At 54.3% G+C, this 21,257-nt stretch overlaps 1 protein-coding gene across 1 annotated transcript in view; it reads right to left on the bottom strand.

Annotated features, from left to right (window-relative positions):
• The window catches only part of ASTN1 (astrotactin 1), a 47,974-nt gene that overhangs the window by 7,636 nt on the left and 19,081 nt on the right, over positions 1 to 21,257 (bottom strand). Inside the window, exons 2-14 of the mRNA XM_072867147.1 lie at positions 19,060 to 19,247; positions 15,612 to 16,005; positions 14,641 to 14,787; positions 14,080 to 14,187; positions 12,832 to 12,981; positions 11,989 to 12,156; positions 11,698 to 11,782; positions 3,872 to 3,946; positions 3,252 to 3,389; positions 2,722 to 2,872; positions 1,828 to 1,994; positions 1,437 to 1,631; positions 982 to 1,109 (exon numbers count right to left, since the gene is read on the bottom strand). Coding sequence (XP_072723248.1) covers positions 982 to 1,109; positions 1,437 to 1,631; positions 1,828 to 1,994; positions 2,722 to 2,872; positions 3,252 to 3,389; positions 3,872 to 3,946; positions 11,698 to 11,782; positions 11,989 to 12,156; positions 12,832 to 12,981; positions 14,080 to 14,187; positions 14,641 to 14,787; positions 15,612 to 16,005; positions 19,060 to 19,247 — 2,094 coding nt within the window. The remainder of the gene's footprint in view (positions 1 to 981; positions 1,110 to 1,436; positions 1,632 to 1,827; positions 1,995 to 2,721; positions 2,873 to 3,251; positions 3,390 to 3,871; positions 3,947 to 11,697; positions 11,783 to 11,988; positions 12,157 to 12,831; positions 12,982 to 14,079; positions 14,188 to 14,640; positions 14,788 to 15,611; positions 16,006 to 19,059; positions 19,248 to 21,257) is intronic.

Below are 21,257 nucleotides of genomic sequence, written 5' to 3'. Positions count from 1 at the left end.
CTTACTGACAAGCAGAGAAGATTTTACTTTTCCTTTTTTTTTTTTTTTTGCCTTAATCAGCCACAAAGAGCTAGCAGAGCAGTGGGAAATGAATAGGATAATTTACTGGCTTCTGCCTCCCCAGCATAATTGACAGCAGAGTCCCAGTCCCACCAACCCTGCCATGATGCTGAGGCTCTCTTGGGGTAGCTCAGCCTTGCGGGGACCCACCGGCACCCTCCTCCCTGCCTGCATCTGCCTGCACACACACCTACATTGCCATGCACCCTGTCGGGGCAACCAGCACCCATCGGACCCTGGGTGCAGCCCACGGCTGCTCCCCAAAACCCTCCTGGGAGCTCTGCCAAAAGAAGCGAATGCACAAGGTCTCATATGAGATCACCCTGCAGACGCCTTCCAAAACACCTTACTATCCACATCCCTCATATAGTAGCTGCCCGGTGTCCTTGGCCATTTCAGCCAACAGCAACAAGCACCAAGGAAACAAAGGCAATTATTTAGGGGTGCTGGCAACTTGGTGGAAGAAAGGTAAATCCTTGAAGGTTGGCTAGGAATCCATGATAACCCTATCACTCATGGCCCACAATGTTCTGGCAGGACAAACTGAAACATTTTGGTTTGGTTGCAGCAGGTTTTGAATGCTTTGTTACACCAGCAAAGGGTTTCTGGTTTGGAAATCAAATGAAAGGTATTTGGAAAACTTTTTTGCCTTGAAAAAAAAAAAGATCCTTTTTGCAAATACCCCAAATATCCAATGGACGCTTGAGCTTCTACACCACACAATTAATTTACAGCCTCTCCCTCTCCTTCATTTTTAATGCCTTCTTACCGCTGCTCCTGCTGCAGGTGAGCGTGGGTTGCTAAAGTCAGACTAGATATATCCCACGGTGGATATATCCCCTGGGAGGGTTAGGTGCCGAAGCTGGGCACGCTGGCAGCTGCCCCATTGGGAGATGCGTGGGTCCATCTGGACTCACTCACCGGTGAGGAACTCGGGGTCAGGTGTGGGGTCGGAGAGCTCCTCTTGGCACTGGTTCTCCAGGGGCACCGTGGCCACCACCAGCCCATCCGGCAGCTGCTGCTCCAGGCCCCGGGCAAAGTTGTTCTGCCTGGAAGTTAATTGCAGAGAGGAGAGCAGGGCTGGAGGACAGGGGAACTGCCTGGGATCATCCCCACCAGCCAGTGACACATCCCAAAAAGCCGCCTAGCGCCAAGCCTTTCCTTTGGGCACAGGTTACGAAGGTGTCTACTCTTGATGGAAAGCTTCAGATGTGCCCTCCCCACCAGCCCCTCTGTCTCCTGTAAAGCTTGGCTAGATGTGGATGGACCAGGCAGTCTGCAAAGGTCCAGCCCCAGGCTACTTCCCATGCCTTCTTCTTGGAGAGGATGGCAAGGTCTGACCCTGCTGGGGTTACCTCCCCATGTCCCCAGCTCACCTGAACGTCCCTTTGAGCACCTGCCCCGCGGCCACCTCCTTGGAGTGGTTGTTGTAGCCATAGAAGATCTCCCCAAAGAGCGTCTGGTTCATGGGCAGCTCGCGGGGCTCACCGCAGTCCCCCACCTCAGGGCACGACTCGGAAATGAGCTGGCATGACCGCCCGTCCATGCCCAGCTTGTAGTCCTCGATGCACCTGGGAAGCCAGCACAGGATCCACCATCAGCTGCAGCCCCCACCGGTGGGAACTGGGGCCACTAGGCCACCCCAACAGGGACACTGGGAACAGAGAAGACCCTCCCTCCTAACCCTACAAGCTCAGGGCAGCAGCGGCAAGGTACAGCAGCACCTCGGAGGTGTCCCTGTGGCCAGGGCAGTGATGGGTCGCTCACCCGCAGAACATGAGGATGTTGTAGAGCAGAGGCTCCTCAGGCAGGGGGACCATCTGCTGCAGGCACAGCTGCTCGCAGCCCCCGTTGAAGCCATCCGAGCAGTCCACGCCGACATGACGGTCGTAGCAGCCTGTGCCATCCTTCATGGGGCTCAGTCCTGTCGGGCACTGGCAGGGGTAGGGGAAGTGAGAGGTGAAGCCACTGAGGAAGAAATCTGGCCACGGGACTGAGGCAGAGGGGAGGGCTCTGGCACTGCTCTCCATTGGAAATCGCAGCCTGAGTGATGCTCAGGGGCTGTGGGACGGATGGCAGCAACACCGCCCACGGCTGCAGATATTCCTCCTGCACCGAAGCCTCTTTGCAGCCCTGGGAAGTGCAGTCCCTGGGGTGGGAGCCCCCCAGGCCACCCGCCATGAAGGTAATGTGCTGGCATCAACCCTGCTCACCAGCACCTAGCTCCGGTGACCGCCAAAGCAATGCTGCCCTTTCCAAACCCACTGTCTGCCCTATGCTCACAGCCTCCCCACCCCAATGTCCAGCTCTGGTAGCATTGCAGCAGGACACCCCAGCCCCACAAAACCCTCCGTTTCGGGGCACATGCTTTCCCTGCACAGCAAAGCAGCTGCAGCGGTGACAGGGGACACGTGTGAGGGATCTGAGACCTCCCAGAGAGCCAGCAAGCGGATGGGCTCTCACTCCCTTGTGCATGTGTGCAGCAAGGGCAGGGACAGAGGAGATGGCAGCCCAATACCACCTCTTCTCACTGCAAAACCAACCCCAAAATATCCATCCCGAGTCAATGGGAAGGGAGGAAGGATGCAGCCCTTCCCCTTCTGCCCTCCCCCTCCTTGCTCACACCGAAGGAGATTTGCAGGTTCCTGGGGGGCCACGCACCACGCAGCCCGTCGAGTCCAGCTTGCGGTCCGATATGCAGCGGAAGTTCTTGCTGCAGCCCCCGTTGTCCCGGGAGCAGTCACGGACGGGGCCGAAGGAGTCAAGGAGGACCTCCAGGCTGTCAAAGGAGGAGGAGGTCATCAGCTCTTCCCTGCAAGGAGGAAGAGGAGGAGGTGTGTCACTGCTCCGACGAGACGTTGTGAACGTGTGCATGACCGCAGCTGCTGTGTGGGTTTTTCTGGAGCTCAGGTTTCTGTTGGGCTGACAACGAACTGAATGGCAGACAAGCTTTTAGAGGGATGCAGGAGCTACTGAGATGATGAGAGCTACTTCTGAAGGCTCAGCTTTGCAGGCACTAAAGAGGGGCAGGTTAATGGACATACTAATCTCCACCTGCAAAATGTGGGGCGGGGGTCCCAGCTCTCATCAACCCCTACGTGCTTTGGGTTGGTTCTCTCGCCCCAGGAATGCACTGCCAGTTTATTTGCTGAAACGCCTCCTAAACGCCCTAGCCACACCGTTGCACCTACCTGACCTCCACCGCGTCCTCCATCACCGTCATATCGGTCTTGCACTTGGCCGAGGGGTTGATGGCCAGCTCAGCCGGTGGGATGACGAAGCTCTTGCTCAGCGGCAGCCACATGCCTTCCCCCAGGGTGTAGGTGAACCTGCCAGGGAGAGCAGCAAAGGCTGGCATGGAGGGAAACGCTGAGCCCAGAGGGCTGCCTCTACCCAAAACCAAGCCCTTGAACCTCCCCCCTGCCCTGCAGGGATGCCAGCCAGAGCAAAGGCAGACGGGCAGGGTAAAGTGGGGTGGCTCCTCCAAATGCACCCAAATGACCCGAAAAAGCACATGTAATTTAGGTAATTAAAAAAAAAAAAAAAGACACTTCTCTTTTCAGTAGAAATCCTCCTTCAGAGCCTAAACTTCACTCTCATCATGGATGGAGAGGAGGAACTGGCTGCTGGGCATCCAGCAGCCCACATGGCAACTGTGGTTGGACCTTCCCAGCCATGCTTGCATGTCCCCACGAAGTGGCACAGGACAGCCGTGCTCAGCCCTGCCAGCTGAGGGACCAGCCTGTCCATATGCCCTGAGCCATATTTTTGAGCCCCAAAATGTGCTGACCAGGTTGCCTTTACCGCTTACCGAAAAATCTTGTCGGATGGCTGCTCGCCCAGCACCAAGTCAAAGCCGCGCTGGAAGATGGTGTACGGCCAAGGCCTGGAAGAGAAACCCAGGAGCATCACGCCAGCATCATGCCCCCACTGCCCCTCACAGCCCAAAACGCTTCCCCCACTTAGCCCCTAGGTCTTGTGCAGAGGAGTCCTGGGATGAGTCAGCTCAAACCAAGCCAGGACAAGGTGATAAAATAGCCCCACATCCAAGACCTTAATTCTGGGGTTCCTACACCAGCTCCTTACCCCAGCCCCAATCCGCCAACAGGTCGGTGGCATATCGTATCCTTTGGGATATCCATTTTGGGGTACAGCACGCTCCCATCCCCCCTGCCTGCCTGGCATCTGTGAGCCTCACACGTCTGCATGCTCGGGTACCACCTGCCAGGCTCCCATTTTAGGGATTTGCATCACAGCCATCGAACTGCAAAAAAAAACCCCCCAAAAGCAGCTGAACCATCTTTCTGTGAGGCTTTTGCAAGGGAGCACGTCAGGTCCGGGACCGCAGCTTCACCACCTGCCTTATTCCCCTTGGGCTTCATTGCTTCAGGAGGGGAACTGAGGAAGCCTCAGCCTCCACGGGACTTTGCAAAGGGGTCTGGAAGACAAGCTGGAAGTTTGGAGCCAAGCAGGAGGCTGGAGAGCTGATGGCCCCATCTCCTCCATCCCTGCTGCTGTAGATAGCACAGGGTGATGTGCAACCGCAACTCGGTGGCCAGTGCCCTTTGGTGGGACACCTCGGGACATGCATTCCCCACAGCATGGCCCCACTGGCAGAGCATCACTTGCAGATCGAGGCTGACAAGTCAGAGCAAGGGGAAGCACAGAGACCCGACCACGGTGGGCTTTGAATCAGGCAACATGAACTCCGCTCCCAAACCCTAAAGCTCCAAATCCCCTTTGCAGGAGCTCAGAGCTGGGGAAAGAAAGAGATTTTCCATCCCGTCATATCTCTGCTGTTAAAATTCAGGGTGAGAGCATTGAGTGCTGCCAACAAGCCCAGGGATTTCCTCCAGAGGCAATTACAGCTCTCCTGCACAAGCACTTTAATTTCTAATCTGAAGTTATTTCAGCAAGGACAAAAAAAAAAAAAAAAATAAATCCTGATTGCAGGATTACAGCGCACTGTCTCATTTCCTCGCTGGGATACAATGCCACTTTCCCATCCGGCCGGCTGGGAGCAGGGGATTACATTCAGCCCACAGATTGGATTGCCCTGAATGAGGTCAGCTTCGTCCAGAAAGAGATGTGCTCCTTGTGTCTCGCCAACGCCTTCAATGCTTCACGCCTCCGCCTTCCAGCACTCCCGCAGATGGGTTTTATTCTTGCTTCTCAGGAGCACGCCGGGCAGGGAACAAAAGCAGAGGCAAGGTATTGTTCCCCATCGACTCGGGTGGAAAAGCAGTTGTGAAGAGCCGCTCTTGGCTTGCAGTGGAGCTCAGCCCCGGAGCAGGTGCTGTGGAGGCGCAGTGGCTGCCAGACCTCTGCCAGATGGCACATCTGGCAGCCCATGGATGCCGACACATCTGGGACAGGCAGCCAGTGGGCTTGGACCTGCCTGTGAGATGGAAATCAGTGCCCAGGCCAGGTTGCATCCACCCAGGGTGCAATTTCCAACTGTGGCCAAAATTCATGTGATGAGGACTTTGAGCCGGAGAAGAGGTTTCCATGCTCCAGGAAGGGACAGTGTGGCATCTCCCCAGCCTGCCTTACTTTGCCTCTACTTGGGGCCAAAAAAGGCCTGTTAAAAGGAAGGTTCAGCCTTTAGCTATGTGCCTATGTGGCAGGGGACAACCAATGCTGCCAGGCACCATTGAGTCTGCAAGGACGCAGTACCTTCTGCAGGGAAGCCCTGGGACGATCTGCATACAAGACCTCCAGCTCAACAAGAGGCACTTATCCATCCTCATCTCCGAGGAAGCTCTCCAGGAGCTCAGCGTCGACATTTCCACCCACACACCCCTGCTGACTCGTGCCTTCTGCTGCAGAGGACGGGGCGAGATCTCATCCCCCAGGCACACACCTCACCTCCTCCATCACTGCCTTTTGCCCCCTATGCCTCTGCCGTTGTTTCACCTCCTCCTTCCTTTCCCATGCACACAAGCGTGTGCCCCTGCGGTTGTCTCCCTCCCCACTTTCTGTGATCACTGGAGGCGCCTCGCTGCTCTGTTTTTTGTTGCTCTTGGCAGGTATTTTGGTTGCATGGTCTTCAGAGCTCTCAAAGGAAAGCAGGATTGATCAGAAGCAGCTCTGCACCTGATCAAGTTGTATTAAATGGGCCAGAAATGACAGCTCTTGACTCCCTGCAAGCCTTGGCACTCAGGTAGGCATCTGAAACAACAAAACGGGGCATCACCAGGGCAGCTGAGAACCAGCAAACTCCCCACACGCAGTCAGCAAGTTCCCATGGCCAAAGCGCTGCCAGTGCATCCCCAGGACGATCTTCAGGTCTCTTTGCTTTTTCCAGCTGGACCATCAACTATGCTTTGCTCCAGATCTGGGCTTGAGTGGAAGCCCCCGAAATACTAGCTAAGCCCTCTGGACCTGGTGCTGCTGGTGATGCTCTGACTCACTTCAACAGGACTCTGGCCATGCTCGAATTGCAGCCCCAAGGGGATTAAGCCAGACTGACTTCCAGCATCAAGAACCGTGCTCCTGCCAGTCCTTGCTCCCTGCAAGGCTCTTCTAGACAAGATGGCTGGTATAAGGAATCAAAGGCCAGTGCCCGCAGCATGCAGCCACGATGAGCTAACCTGGAGCAGCTGCTTGAGGGGAGCTGGCAGAGAGGTCGGAGGGGCTGCAGGAGAGGGGCTTTGCGGAGGGCACTGAGAAGTCGCTGCATGTGAGCGTGCCTGAAATGCCACTGGACGAGAAGGTGGTCAGCTGTTACGTACCGAAATAGGTGACTTCATGTCTGGTTCCCCGACCCCCAGTGCTCCTGGGGGTTTCCACCCAGTGAGCAGCATGAGGACAGCCGTGCCGAACCCTGTCGTGGCAGCAAAGCACCTGCTCCAAGTGCGTGCTGGAAGCAAGCGGCGTGGGCCAAGGCACTCACCGCATCCCTTCGCTGGCAGCTCAGGAGTTCAAGCCCAGGGCGAGCAGCCCAGAAGCATCCCCGCAGTGCCCACACCCCTCCTGCAGCCCCAGGACCCACTCCCCACGATGACCAAAGTGGGGACCCATGAAGACCCAACACCACCCTGATGGGGGGTGAGCAGAGAGCAGATGTGGCACGAGCACCGAGCTGCTGACTTCTCCCACTGGCGATGCCCATCCTGGCTCCTCCCTGACTTCGCTTTGCTTTGCTCAGGCTTCAGCTGCCGATGTCTCTCCCCTTCTCACCTCCCCAACCCCTGCCATCCCTTCCAAGCAGCTCTTTATTAAAAATGCTAATGCCGGCACTGTCTCCCTGGGCTGCCCGTAAATCTGCGAGGAGAATGGGGCGGGAGGAGGAGGCGGATTGGTGGTTTGGTGAAAGGATCTGAAAGAAAGAGGAGCTTTTTATCTGGCCATCCTTCAAGCTCGCAAAGCCGAAGCACACAGCAGGGGATGGAGAGAGGCGGAGGAGAAAAAAAAGATAGAAAAAGGAGTGGGAAAAAAAGAGAAAAAAAAAAGACTTTAAGCAGGAAAAGGGCTGTCCTTGTCACTTCAGTGTGTCCCCGGCTCCTCTGGGGTAGGGAGTTGATGGTGCATGGGGATGGGACAGGAAGAGCAGGCGCACAGCCAGGGAGGGGGATAACTGTGTGCAGAAGAGAAGAGGCACCATGGGGAGGGGAGGTGGGTGAGCAGGGCATGGGCTGTTGCACTAATTCGGGTCTTGTGCTGGAAAAAAATGGCTGCAAGGCTGCGGGGTGGAGAAAGGGGTAACTTGCCCTGCATGAGAGGGGGGCTGGGGTGGCCCCTGCTTGCTAACTGCTTTCTAGCAGAGGATGGGAGCACCCAGCCAGATGCGTTTGCCAAATTGCCTTAAACTGGCCTAAAACCTCCCCATGCCGTGGTGAAGCCCATTACAAGTTGAAAGGGCACGTTGATAAAGACCCCTTAAATGGAGACCATCTTAAATCTCATCGGGGTGTCTGAAAAGGGCACCCAGCCAAGAACAGCACATAGGGATGGGAAAGGCACGGGCCATTGCATGACAGATTTAAGGGCTGAGATGAAGAAGTACAAATGCGGGCAGGTAACAGTTTATTAACTAAAGGCAGAAAGAGATGATTTGACTTTTGGTCGAGTCACACCATGAAGTAACCACAGGAATTTGGTTTGATGAGCAAAGACGAGGCAGGGTTGGTTGGATTGCTGGAAACGGAATCCTACCCGGGAAATGTTAGAGTAAGAGCCGAAAAGCAGCTAATTAACAATGCATATCAAAGTAGGAAGACAGACTGTGAACACACAAACAGCACCAGCCAGATTTGTTTAAAGCAGCTGAAGAGCAGCACAAAAAAAGCAGCTGATCAAATGTATCTATCTGCTACCCATGATCAAAAAGGTCTTATTTTTTGAAAAACTGATGAAGATTTAGGAACCGGGTGCATTGGGTAAAAGATGTACTGCGGCGGCATGGATCTCAGCATGGTACCCAAAATACACACAACACACAAAGCCTTGCTGCTATCACCAATAAAGTTCAAAGATGAGCTTGCCTTCATGAGCAAAATTAGATGCTGCTGAGTGAACAGACACCGAGTCAACCCGTAATCACTGTAAATAAAAACAAACCAATGGCAAACCTATCTAAACCAAAGGGTTGAAATGAGTTTTCAGATAACAACGCCACCCTAGGAAAACAAAAGAGGTCATAGCCAGACCATATTGCTCCCAAGCACGCTGAGGGATTTGGCAGAGCCCCCAGGTCCTGCTTTGCTGACCTCCCCTTTGCTAAGAGCCAACATGGCTTCTCCAGGGACTGACTCGCCGCCTGGCTTGTGCTACGCACAGCTATAGCACATCACTCCAATATTGGAGGGGTCAGGAGCATATTAGACAAACAACGGTCAGAAATGATTCAGGCACAGTTGATCTCACCCTGGGACAAGGGGAGAGAGTAGAGGATTTGCAGACATCTCTCTCTGGTGAGCCTGTGGGCAACCTGTTGCTAGAGCTGAGAGTGAGCTGATGAGCACGACGAAAGACAGTGTAGCCTGGCAGCTCAACCTCCACCCCAAAAAACATAAATACCAGGTTAAAGTTACAAATTATTCAGTTAAATGGGCTCTGATAAGATGGTTCTGCTGGGCCAAAAAGAGTTCATCACAGACATGATGGCCTCTGTGGAGGCTAAGGGTTCACAGGGGACACCTTGGACAGGTAGAAAAGACCTCTACCATCACAAGCCCTAGCAGGCAGAGCTGCACCAAGCAGCACCTAGACATCAGGAACAGATTGCAGCGCAGGAAAAAATCCTCATTAAACACCAAGCTGGCCCCAGCATCACGATGCTTAGTGTGGACACGCTTTCAAGAGCCCCTATAAACAGTGGAAGCTGCAGGCAGGGATGGTTAAGTGTGGTTTCAGCTGCTACCATTTTCTGAAACAACAATCTGACAAGTTCAAGGAAGAAACACAAAATGACCCCAGTTTCAAAGAGCTCAAGAGAGGAGCTCTCAAAGGGCAGTGCTGAAAAAGCTCCAACACTGCAGCATCGGGGCCTTCTCAAGAGCCCAGAGAAGGGCTTCGATGGCCCCACCATGGTCTAGGGCTGTGTTGCACCTTGCAGAAAAAGAAATCTGCTAGGTTTCTCTGCCCCAAACAGAAGAGTATATTGGAAATGCTACTTATAATTTGTCATAGCCAACTTTGGTATGTAAGAAGAGTCCCAACATGTATCCTGGCCAGGTATGTATACTGTTGCAGGAGGAAAGGCAGAGGCTCAAGCATGAGCATGGAGAAGGCTCCCATGGGGGCATCGGGATGGAGCTGGGTCTTAAAAGTGGCCCCAAATCCCCTGGAGGAACAGAGTGGGTCCTGAGCACCTTTCGGGTTGGCATTGCTGAGACTAAAGCTGGGTCGGGAGCTGTGAACAGGTCCAGAGGGCTGCAGGAATGGATTTGTCCTTCCTGTCCTTGGCTTCTGTCCTGCTTGTTACCATCTATATTTTTTCCCAATTCACCTGAAAGCAGCTTTTTCTCCACTTCCCCTTTAGACAATGGAGTAGCTAGATCAGGAAGAAGCTAGAGAAGAGAAATGTCCATGGGAGGAAAAGTATGAAGCTGCAGTCCCATGCCCAGGAGAGAAGGAAAAGCAGAGGGGAAGGAAGCAAATGCTTCTCCACCTGTGCTTATCCATTTTTACTACCTGCCCCAATGGACAAAGTCATTTGCCTTCTTGCTTTTTACAAGGTGGTGGGTCCAGCACACTGCTGGTAGCTCTGACCAAGGCACAGGCTGGCACCAAAGCCATGTATGGTTGTGGGTGGCTGTGGGCTCTTTCCGAGCCACTGTGAGACATTCCTAAACCCAACACATCCCAAAACAAGCAAGTCCCTGGCAGGGGGAATACCCCCTCCCATGCCCAACTCCCCATTGCTCAATGCCTCTTATTAGATGGGCACAGAGGAGCTGGGGACATCCCTGTCGAACACTTGTCTCCTGGGGACGAAAAGGGCAGGGAGCTGTATTTCTGCCTATATTTTCCCACCCCAGCAGCAGTAACTCGCAGTGGTTTGGGGACCCTGACCACAACACTCAGCACATCCCCAGCACGAGGCCACGTGTCTCAGGAGCATGGCTCAGGGCACCCACAACAACGGCCACCCTCGTCTCCCACGGCCAGTGCTCCGCACTGAGTTTAATTGCTAAATTGCTTTTAAAAGTAAAAAAACAGAGAGGGGGCTGGAGACAGAGCAGCGGTGCTCTCCCCGGACCCCTGTTCAAAGGGACGCAGCCGGGGCCAGCTGGCGCGGGCAGCCCCCCGTGGCTGCCATCCTCCGGCGCAGCGGCACGGCGGGGGTGCCGCCAAGCCCAGCCTTTGATGATTTTCTCTTCCCGCTGTGAAGACTAATGACTTCAGAGAGGGCGTCCTGCCATGCATGGGGCCGCTGCCGCCACAGATCCAGCTGCAGCACAATGAGACGAGAGGAGGAAAAAGGGGGTTGGAGGTGCCAGTGCATGTGGGACCTCTGCTTTTGGGGGTGTCTTGGCTTTCTGCACACTACCTCCAGCCATCCCTGGAAGTCCCCATCTGCATGTCAGAGACCCATGAGTGTTAAGGACCAGATGGAACATCCCCCGAGGGTTACAGAGAGATGGTAACGTTTGGGATCCCCCACCAAATTGCTGCCAAAACATCAGAAAAATTTCCCTTTGCACTTCCAGGGATGTAAAGCTGTGGAGCAGACAGTGACTGCTTTGTTCCCTTAGGCCGTGGCATCAAAGCATCTAATTTGCCCAATTTTCAGTGGGGCATCTCCACCCTGCAGCATCCCTCCTCTGCTGGGGACCGCAGCCTGACCTCAGCCCTCCTCAGCACCCAAACTGAAAGCCCCACGAAGCGCAGGATGCCAAGGAGAGTGCCCGCAAGGGGAAGAGGCACAGCCTCAATCCTCTCCAGGGGGTGTTTACTCTGAAACCGAACAATGGCCTCTTCTACATCATCTCTGATTATTTCAAAGAAGAGAAATCCTCGCCTCCCGCAGACCTGCTGCAGAGCCCAGCTGCGTGCTGACCTTACGATTCACCAAGATGCCTCTAACTCTTTCACCCAAGAGGATTTGCCACAGCCCTACTATGCTGCTGTTGAGGAGCAGCTTCTGCGAGGACAGTCCAAGCCTGGGCATGCTGCGGTAGGTGCACTCACCCCTGGTTCGTTCCCCACTCATTCCGGATGCAGAGGTGCTTATGTATGGGGTCCTTCATGTAACCTTCGTAGCAGAGACACTCACCTACAGAGACAGAGGGGGACATGAGGGACATGAGAGGACAAGGCTTTCCACGTGCGTCCCTGCTGAACCCAGCCTGCAGCCACCTGGGGCACCCGGCAGCTCCGAGCTCCCACGTGGAACAAGGAGAGAAAGCATTTTCCCACCAAGGCCGGGTTGAGCAGGCAGACGTGAGCTCCCAAACCCACCCCAGCCGCCTGACCACCTACCAGTCTCGGGGTCGCACTGGTGCTCGCAGGGGTCGAGGAGGCGCCGGGCACAGAGGTCCAGGGCCCAGGGGCCACTGGAGTTTTGCTGGGAGAAGAGGACGACCTGTGCCGGGTTCAGCCAGTCGCTGGCATCCAGCTGGCTCCCCTCCAGCAGGATGAACCGGCTCCCTGCCGCCGAGAGGGGAGTCAGTGGTGGCAACCCGCTGCTGTCCCCTCCGTCCCATGATGTTCCCCTGCATCCCATAACGGATCCCTCCATCCTGTGATGGTTCCTTCCATCCTGTGATGGATCCCTCCATCCCATGATGGTCTCCTCCATACCATAATGGACCCCTTCATTCCATGCCCATCCCCTCCATCCTCTGATGGTCCCCTCCATCCCGTGATGGACTCCTCCCTCCCCTGCCCATTCCCTCCATCCCAAGACAGTGCCCTCTATCCCACAACAGCCCCTTCTATTCCACAGTGAACTCATCTGTCCCATGCCCATCCCCTCTGCCCTGTGATGGCCCCCTCCGTCCCATGCCTGTCTTCTCCATCCCATGACAGCCCCCTCCATCCTGCACCTGTCCCCTCTGCCCCACAATGGCCACCTCCGTCCCACACCAGTCCCCTCCACCCCATGCCTGTCCCCTCCATCCCACAATGCCCGCCTTGGTCCTGTGCCCATCCTCTCCATCCTGCACCCATCCCCTCTGTCCTGCACTGGTACCCTCCATCCCGTGCCTGTCCCTTCTGTCCTGCACCCATCCTGAGTCTATCTTCTCCATCATTCCCTCCTCCCCTCCATTACAGCTCGCAGAGTGGGGCGGGATGGGGTGGGTAGGACTGCAAGGCACTCACCATCAGCGATGAGGTGCTCAGGGACGTGGAGGGTGATCTTGACAACAAGGGGGCAGCTCATGTGGGAGGAGCACACCAGGCTAATGACACAGCTCGTCACGCTGATGAGGGTCAGTGTGGTCTTGTTCACGGGGCTCCGGGGGGAGCCCACTGCAAAACGCAAAAGCACAGTCAAACCTGAGACCCAAGGAACCCAGGAAGGTCTTGGGGTGAAGACAGAGGACCTCGGGGTGCAGAGACCCTGCCCAGCTCCCTGGAAATCCAGCATCAATCCAATCAAGCAGAGTCACTTCCAGTTTTCAATAGCATGAAGCAGCCTTTGCCGCAGCAGCCTCTCTATCCTGCCTGCTGCGGCTGGGGCCTCCCCAAGCCCCCACAGCCCGGGCTCTCCCGCACCCCTGCACTGCCGCACACCGAGACCTTTGCAGCAGCAGGACTTTAAAGCAGAGCAGAGATGCTGAAGAGAAGAAAGGTAAATGCAACACCCTTTTTTTTTCCCCCCTCCTTCTTCTCGGCACTTCTCTTGGTTTAGTTTTGCCATGACAACAGCCTCCTGGATGCTTTTAAAAAAGCACCAGAGAACCCTAACTGCTCAGGGCACACAGGTCTTTGACTTTTCATCTCGCAGCTGAAGAAGCTGAGCAGAAAAAGCTGGCTGGGGACTAAGCTATCACCTGTGGAGACAAAGCCTGAACGGGCCTCCCAGCACCCAGCGTGGGCACTGGGGGCGAAGGAGGTGGCTCCCAGGCCCCCCACTCCCAGAAAAACAAGGCACCGTCCAGAGAAGGAGGGAAACCAGACAGAAACTCTCCTCCCAAGGGGAGGAAACCTCCCAAAGGAATGGTGCAGGGTGAGACCCCTGCCCAGGGACCAAGCCTCTCTCCATCCTCCCTTGCACATACAGCTCGTACTGCACGGTGCCAGAGCGAACCTGCAGCATCACCGTGCCAAGCAGCGGCACAGGAGCTCACGAGCCAGCCTTTGAAGCATGTTACTCATTAATACACACCAAAGCCCAGCAGAAGCCTCCAGCAAAAATCAGAATATATTTCATCCTCTGCTGAGAAACTCCACCGGAGAGCAGCGGCAGCCCGCTGTGGGAGCAGGGAGTGGCAGCTGCCCATGGCAGCCCAGATCGTGCCTGGGTTTCCATCTTTTGCCTATGGAAAGTCTCCAAATCCAGAGAGGTGACGGCAAACAAGGCAAGAGGGGCCACAGCTCGCTGCCCACCTCCGTGCCCACACCCACCTCGGCTGCGCCTCCGGCTCCGCGAGGGGTCCGTGTAGAAGGTCAGCTGGGGATCGGTGTCCGCCTCCGTCCCCGAGTCCCCCTCGGGGTTGAGAAACGCTGAGCCGGCTGCAGGGGACACTGAGTGTGGTCACGGCGGGGCCAGCACCACGCCACCCCAAGCAGCCACATCCTACATCACCCCTTCAGGGCAAGCCTTGCCTTGAAGACCAGGAGCCCTGTCTACCAGGTGCAGTGGGGACAGCATCTTCTCCCCTTCCCACTACACACAGCCATGCCCCCTGCCACGGCTCCCATTACCTTGCAACTTTTCCCCATGGCCATGCCAGTATCATAAAATATTTACCATGGCCAACACCCTCTGCATCTTTGCAACCAACCAACCCAACACCATTTGCATCCTTGCAGACACCACTTTTTCTGCTTCCCCCCACCCAAACCCTCATTTCCATGCTCTTACCCAACGCTGGCCCTATTTCTCCATCCCAGGAGAGGGTGAGTGGCTGGAGCATGGGTGGGTGGAAGCCCAGAGCACCCCATTCACCCCGGGGACCCCCCTACCTCGTGCCTTGTTGTTGATGCGCTTGCGCTGGCTGCTGGAGGTGTGGGACAGCAGTGTGGCCTGCTGGTGGTTCGAGTCCACGGGGCTGGTGGCGATGATGTTGTCCTTGTACTTGTTCATCAGGGACAGCTTGGCATTATCGCTCCCTGAGCAGGAAGAATTGAAAGCAAAATCTTTCAGGGATAAAGATTTAAAAAAAGGAGGGAGGTGAGAAAGAGAGAGTTTTCCTTGGATCCATCTCCAGCATCTGCTTGACATAACCAGGGTGTCATGGCCAATGGGCCAAGCTGCCCCCAATGCACCCTCACGAGCTCCTCAAAGCCTGAAGGGGACTGGCATGTGCACCAAGCTAGCCAAAAGCTGAGATTTAACATTCAGCCTCTAGGGGCACTTCTGCATACTCAGGTCTGTAAAGAAAACCCGTGGAGAGCTTTAGGAACCACACCATGGTCTTCCCAAACCATGTCTCAGTTGAGAAGGCTCCAGTTGGGTGGCTCAGCTGGTAATATGGCCAACGAGCAAGTGTGTTACAAGCCTCAAAGAATCCCTGCTGGTGATCAGAAGACAGCATTAACTCTGAATCATACTGATGGCAAGTATAATTTTGCCACTAAAAACGTCAGCTGAAGAAGACACTAGAAATCCTGGGAATTTTGGGGGTCACCATGGGGTAGCTCTGAGGGGACACCATTCTGGTTCTCCATCAGGCCATGGGAACCACAGCCCTTCCCCTCAAAGCTCCACCCTCCATTGTCCCCACCATGTCCCACTCAGCAGGGACTGCTCTCAACCGGTTGCAAGGGCTCCCAGCAATGGAAACACCTTCAGAATGCCACCAGCATCTCATACACAAAGAAAACCCAGAGAAACGGGGAAAATGCTCAAGGGAAAACACATGTATGGAATGACGGAGAGAAGATGAGTTGGAAAGGACTCAGCTCAGCCCATGCCCCTCCTGTCCCATCCCCACCTGGTGTGAGGTCCATGCTGGCCTTCTCATTGCAGCCCTGCAGCGAGTCCAGGGTGCGGGTGACCTGGCTGGCGAAGTCCTCCCCACCGTTCATGCACTCGCGCTGCAGATGGTGCCGCAGGTCAGTGATGTCGTACTCGTAGCCGTCCAGGATTGGGGTCTCGCGGATGCTGAGTGTCCCACTGGAGTTGTGGCCCTGCACGCGGGCGTTGCGCAGGCTCTCCCGCCCATGGCCCCCGATCAGCACCGAGGGGATGTAGTGGATCTCGTTGGCTGCCTCGGCGCTGGCACTCTTCTGGGGCTGCGGCACGCGGCGCCGCTTGCACCACCGCCGCCGGGTGTAGAGGATCATCACCAGGCAGAGGATGGAGAGCAGCAGGGCGATCATCCCTCCCTGCAGGCAAACACAAGCAGGGCTCAGGTGGGGTCCAGCATCAGCCACCCCCCAGGGATGCAAATGCACCAGGGATGCTCTGGGGTGGCCAAAGTGAAGGCAATGGCAAGAGGAGCCCGGTTGCACCGATAAGAGGGTGCTGGCACAGGAAGCGCCCGGTGCTGGCCAAGCGCTCCTGGCTGAAGCCTGCCTTGAGCTGGACCGGCTTTGAAGTCACCAACGAGGCATGAAAAAGCAGCATTTAAAGCAGAGCATGTTTTGTTTCACTCTCCCGCAACACGTCTTTGAAAGCAGAGATCATATTTATTCCAGGCAAACTCTCCTACAGGCAACTTTTTCTGACCCATTTCCAACCGGTTTCAGTGCTGTCACTCTCAATCTTGGGAGATTTTCCCAGGGTATCCTGCAGAAACTGCAGCACAGATTAAAGGAGATCAAGGCTTGAGACAGCCAGATGACTGACGCGTTGTTTGGGGAACGCCTGGGTGAAGACACTGAAAAAGCTCCTGCCCTGCGGGGACGGACCCCGAAACTGCACCCGGCCCTGCCACCTCGCCACCGTCCCCCAGGTCATGGTCCTGCAGAGACATTGTCACTGCACACAGATAGAAGCAGTGAGATGAAAGCCCAAGCTGGCCCTTTACGCGCAGCCTGCCAAGAATAATAATAATAATAAAGAGCATGCGGAGCCTCCATCTGTGGCTCCGATCCCCCTCCTCTTTTCTATGCAATAGGTGATCTCCATAAAATAAAATAATAGTAATAATCTGCTCCATTAGGACAAAACATTAAGGGAATTACTGAATGAGAAGCAGGAGAGGAGCTGGAAAAGGAGCTCTAATGGCCATTGCGGTTTAACCCTCTTTCATTCCCAGGATAATGGAGCTGCGATGCACCCTCCTAGCCCTCCTTCCAAACTTTCTTTAAAAAAAAAGAAAGAAAAACCAAACAAACTCCAGTGATTAAGGAGACAAGCAGTCCAGTGACGGAGGTGGGGCTGGCTGGTACATGGCATCTGTCCGGCCAGGAGGCTGCAGCCGGGAGGATGGGAAATCTCTTGCTGGGGCTGAAAACTGGTGCTGGATTCCTGTCTGGCCATGCTCATCCTGAGTTTTTTAGTGGTAAAGTCAGGGCCCAATTCTCTATCGTGTTCAAATCCCTTTAGTTCCTCTGATCCATAAATAAGTGGGGGCTATCCCCATCCCCACCTGGGGAGATGGCGTCCCACGTCACAGGTCTCCATCACCCCGAGGAAGGGTCCACCTGCAGATGGGGTGACAAGCAGATGGGAGTAATACCAGGGTGTTCCTGGCTTTCCTTTGCTGCCCTGCTGCACATTATATGCCCCAAACACCAGAGAGCTCTGCCATACACCTGTGCTGGTAAACAAGGGAAACCAAGCTGGAGCTCAAGTCAGGTGGATACCCATTTGTTTAGGACTGCGGCTGTGGGTTCTCAAAAAAGACCTGTTATTTAATTGAAACCGCATTTCTGCTGCCCTGATAGTCTGAGAGCTCAAACTATCCCTGCGGAAAAGCAGCCTGTGGCCACTTGAGATTTCAAGAGGCTCTGAAGGGAGGAAGAAAACCAGCACTAAGTCTCCTCCACCCTGTGCTAGCTGGAGGGGGTCAGCGCACCACCTCAGACCCCCAGTTCCTCTCCACAGGAGCACAGAAATCCCGTTCTGCCTTCATCCCCCCACACCCAGCACTCATACAACGGCTGCCAGAGGAGCCCTGTGCTGGGCAGGCACGGGAGTGCTTCTCGCATGGTCCACGTGCGGACCACTGTCACGATGGATACAGCCCCTCGCTCACACTTCTTCTCTTGGCAACCACATGGGAAAGAAAGAAAATCAGCCTTGAAAACTCCACGTGATCCTGACTCTTGGCACAAAAGCCAACCTCTGTTTGTCAGGGCGTAAAGATGCCGCTGGAGAGGAGCTGAGAGTGATGGGGAAAAAGGGGGAGAGGGAGGATTCAATCTGTATTTACACATTTTGGTACGAGAGCAATGAGTTGCAGACATCTTTTTCATCAGCGCGATAATAAGCCTTGATTGGGGCACTCCTGTCTCCATCTTGGCATTCAGCGGTGCCCATGAAAACCACAACCACGGTGGCAGAGTGGGGCCAGCCTCTCCCGAGGTGATGGACCCTCTCGGGAGCAGCTGGGAACAGACAATAAAAAAAAGGAAATGGTCCGAAATGTTTTTTGGGGGTGGTTTTGCCAGTGATTATTTTTTTTCCTTGAGACTAATCAAGCAGAAATGATGGAGGAGAAAACTGGCCTGGGGCTGCAATCTGGAAGAGCTATTGACGCTCTCATTACGGTAGGCACCATTAAACAGCCTGTTTGCAGCCTCGGCAGCACATTGTCTCTGGCTAATTATCTTCCAGTGGCACAAAAATTGTCAGATTCTTCAGATTTTTTCAAACATAAGAAAAAAAACCCCAACAAACCACACATCCACCTCCAACACACAGATCTCTGTCTCACCCTCCTTTCTCTGCCATCAAAACCTTGTCCCCATGTTTCTGCAGGGAGGAGGAGAGATGTGCAGCCTCCACGCATGGGATGCTCTTGCTTACTGCACACCGTGAAACCGCAGCCATGGGGCTGCCATCCTGATAAAACTGGTGGTGACAGTGCCCGATGGCACTGTGACACCCGTCACGTGCCAGAGCAGCGGGCACCGGGCACCAACCACTGGGCAAAGGTCTCCCAACAAAGTCAATGTGAATTAACCCCGGGTTAAGGTGGTTGAGACTTTCAAAGCCCAGCACCCCCTGAGGATAAAGGCACCCCTGCAAACATATTTGCAAAGCGATGCAAACTAAGGGAGAGGTTTAAAGCAGCCCGATATTAAAGCACCCTGCATGCAGCATCATTCAGAGAGGTGCCCAGGGCATCTTAACCAGCTCCCAAAGGTGGGCTCAGCTCCCCATCCTAGGACAGCTGGAGCCAGATGGGGAAATATACGGCTTTTCAAAAGCCCCTATATTTTCTAGAGGTTTCTGAACACCTAAACGGGGGCTGCCTTCCCATCACATACCATGACAGAAATGTGGAGGATCCTCAGTTCCTCCTCCGCCGACTCGGTCTGGGGCTCATCTGTGGGGTCGAAGCCGGGCAGATTGGGGGCCCCGTCTTGGTGGTGGATGTGGAAGAGCAACGTGCCATTCTCCAGCCACTGCTGCCGCCAGCGCACCAGCGGGATGTCATCCGTGTTGCCCGAGATCTCTGCAAAAGCAAAGCTGGTCACATGGAAATGTGGCAGAGGAGAGGGGTGATGGATGATATTCACCTCTTCCCAAAAAATGCTGGTCTCAGATGCTGGAGGGACCAAGGGACACAAACAGCAGGCTCCCTCTGGTCACCTCCTGCCAGCACCATGGCTGCCCGTACAGGACCCACAATCTGAAGGGTTAAAGTGGAGTATGATCATATTTCTGGGTAAAATCCAGATGTGGGCCCCTCCAAAAATCCAGATGTGGTGCAGGGACAGAGCACTTGCTGGCAGCATCTCGGGGCCAGAGCCAGGGAACCTGGCAGCATCCTTCCAGCCCTAATTCAGCCAGGTTTCACCCACATGCTTCATGTTAAACACAGCTTCAGCTGTGGGGAGTGGAGAATATAGGACATCTTCTCAGCGGCACTAATGGGATCTTTGGGATCATGGCACTAAATTCTTGCAAACGGAAGATATTTCCCTGTACTTCGTGAATGGAGAAACGAGCACATGGCTGCGATCACACCTGCAGTTCTGGCTCTGATTGAGGTGCATTCAGTGGTTTTCAGTCTTCAACCACCTTTTGCAGCTTCCCACACAGGACACAGCCCCGAGATCTGCAAATGTACCCACACCTTCTGCCCAAACACCCTGACTTTCCTCAAGTACCTTTAACTTCAGGGTTTGGGGGCACTGGGACAGATGGACAGAGCTGGGCTAAGGAGCAACGGCATCAGAGGACACCCGAGCAGGAGGAGCAGCTGAGGATGGGCACACGACACGTGCTGCAGGACGCTAAATGCCGAATCAAACCAAATTCACCCGGCTGACTCCAAAATTTCAGGGACATCCCGTGGCTGGGGCTTAACAAAAGGTGGGGGTGACACCAGCACATCCCTAGGACAGATGGGCACTGTTTTAACCACCACGTCCATCTCAGACCAGATCACCTTTATCACCATCTCAAATCACCTTGATCTCAGACATCATCTCGAGCCTGCCATTTGCACATTAGTTATTTTTCCTGAAAATACAAGCTTCAATTGCATTTGTTGGACTGACCATTAAAAACATGATGAGCTTCCTAGTGAGATTCAGCTTTCCCTCCTGTCACTGGCCTGTGGGAACGGTCCAGCCGGACCCGTCCACTCCATCCCATTTGTAGCTGCGAGTTTTGATGGCAATGGGAAAGAGCCCTTCTCGCTTTGCAAATTGTCATCTTTATTTTGCTTGTTTCATGCTGCCTTCAAATGAAAACTGGAATTCAATTACAGTGCCGAAAAACAACATTTTAAATTTACTGTTAATTAATTTCATTAGGCTGCCTTAAGTGAGCTAGCTACCGGGGGGGGGGCGGAATTCTGCATCAGGAACCTGGTTCATCCTCCCAAACTGATTTGATTAATCAAAAGAAACATTAGCTGCAGCGAGCGAATTGGTAGATTGTTTCTGCTCAGCACGGGCCATATTTCTGGTGGTAATCAGTGCACTTCGAGTGTCCCAAGCAGAGAGATGCTGAGCTCTCCTCGATGCCACTGGGAAGCAAAACGGAGAGGAGTTAAAGCATCTAGGAAGCCAGAAGCACTTTTGAAATTCCCTCTAACCTCTGAGCTGCATGTTTAGGCATACAGATCCCCTTTGAAAAGCCTGTCCTGGGAGCCGGGAGGGTTTGAAAAAGCATATCTCCTCCTTTCCCACCTGGTCTTTATTCATGGGCTGAAAGGGGAAAACAAGCTTTCCTGCTTCCCCAACTCCCCACGGCTTCTCAACTTCAAATGAACTCACTCAAATGGAAGAAAATATTCTCCTCGCACCTGCCTGCTAACGTGAAATTAGGAGTAATTAAGGCAAGAGTTTTTATGCACAACAGGAACTCAATGTACTGACATTTGGAAAAATGTAAATACCAGCATTTGCTCCATTGTAAAGAGTGAAAATAATAGATACTAAGTATATGACATTGTGACATTTAGAAAGCTAGAGTTAAAGATGTTTTCCCCCTGATCTGACATATCATTGAA

The sequence above is a fragment of the Ciconia boyciana genome, chromosome 7, assembly GCF_034638445.1.
Source record: "Ciconia boyciana chromosome 7, ASM3463844v1, whole genome shotgun sequence".
Taxonomy (NCBI): domain Eukaryota; kingdom Metazoa; phylum Chordata; class Aves; order Ciconiiformes; family Ciconiidae; genus Ciconia; species Ciconia boyciana.
The sequence above is the reverse complement of the archived record's forward strand: the minus strand, read 5'-3'. Positions and strand labels throughout refer to the sequence as shown.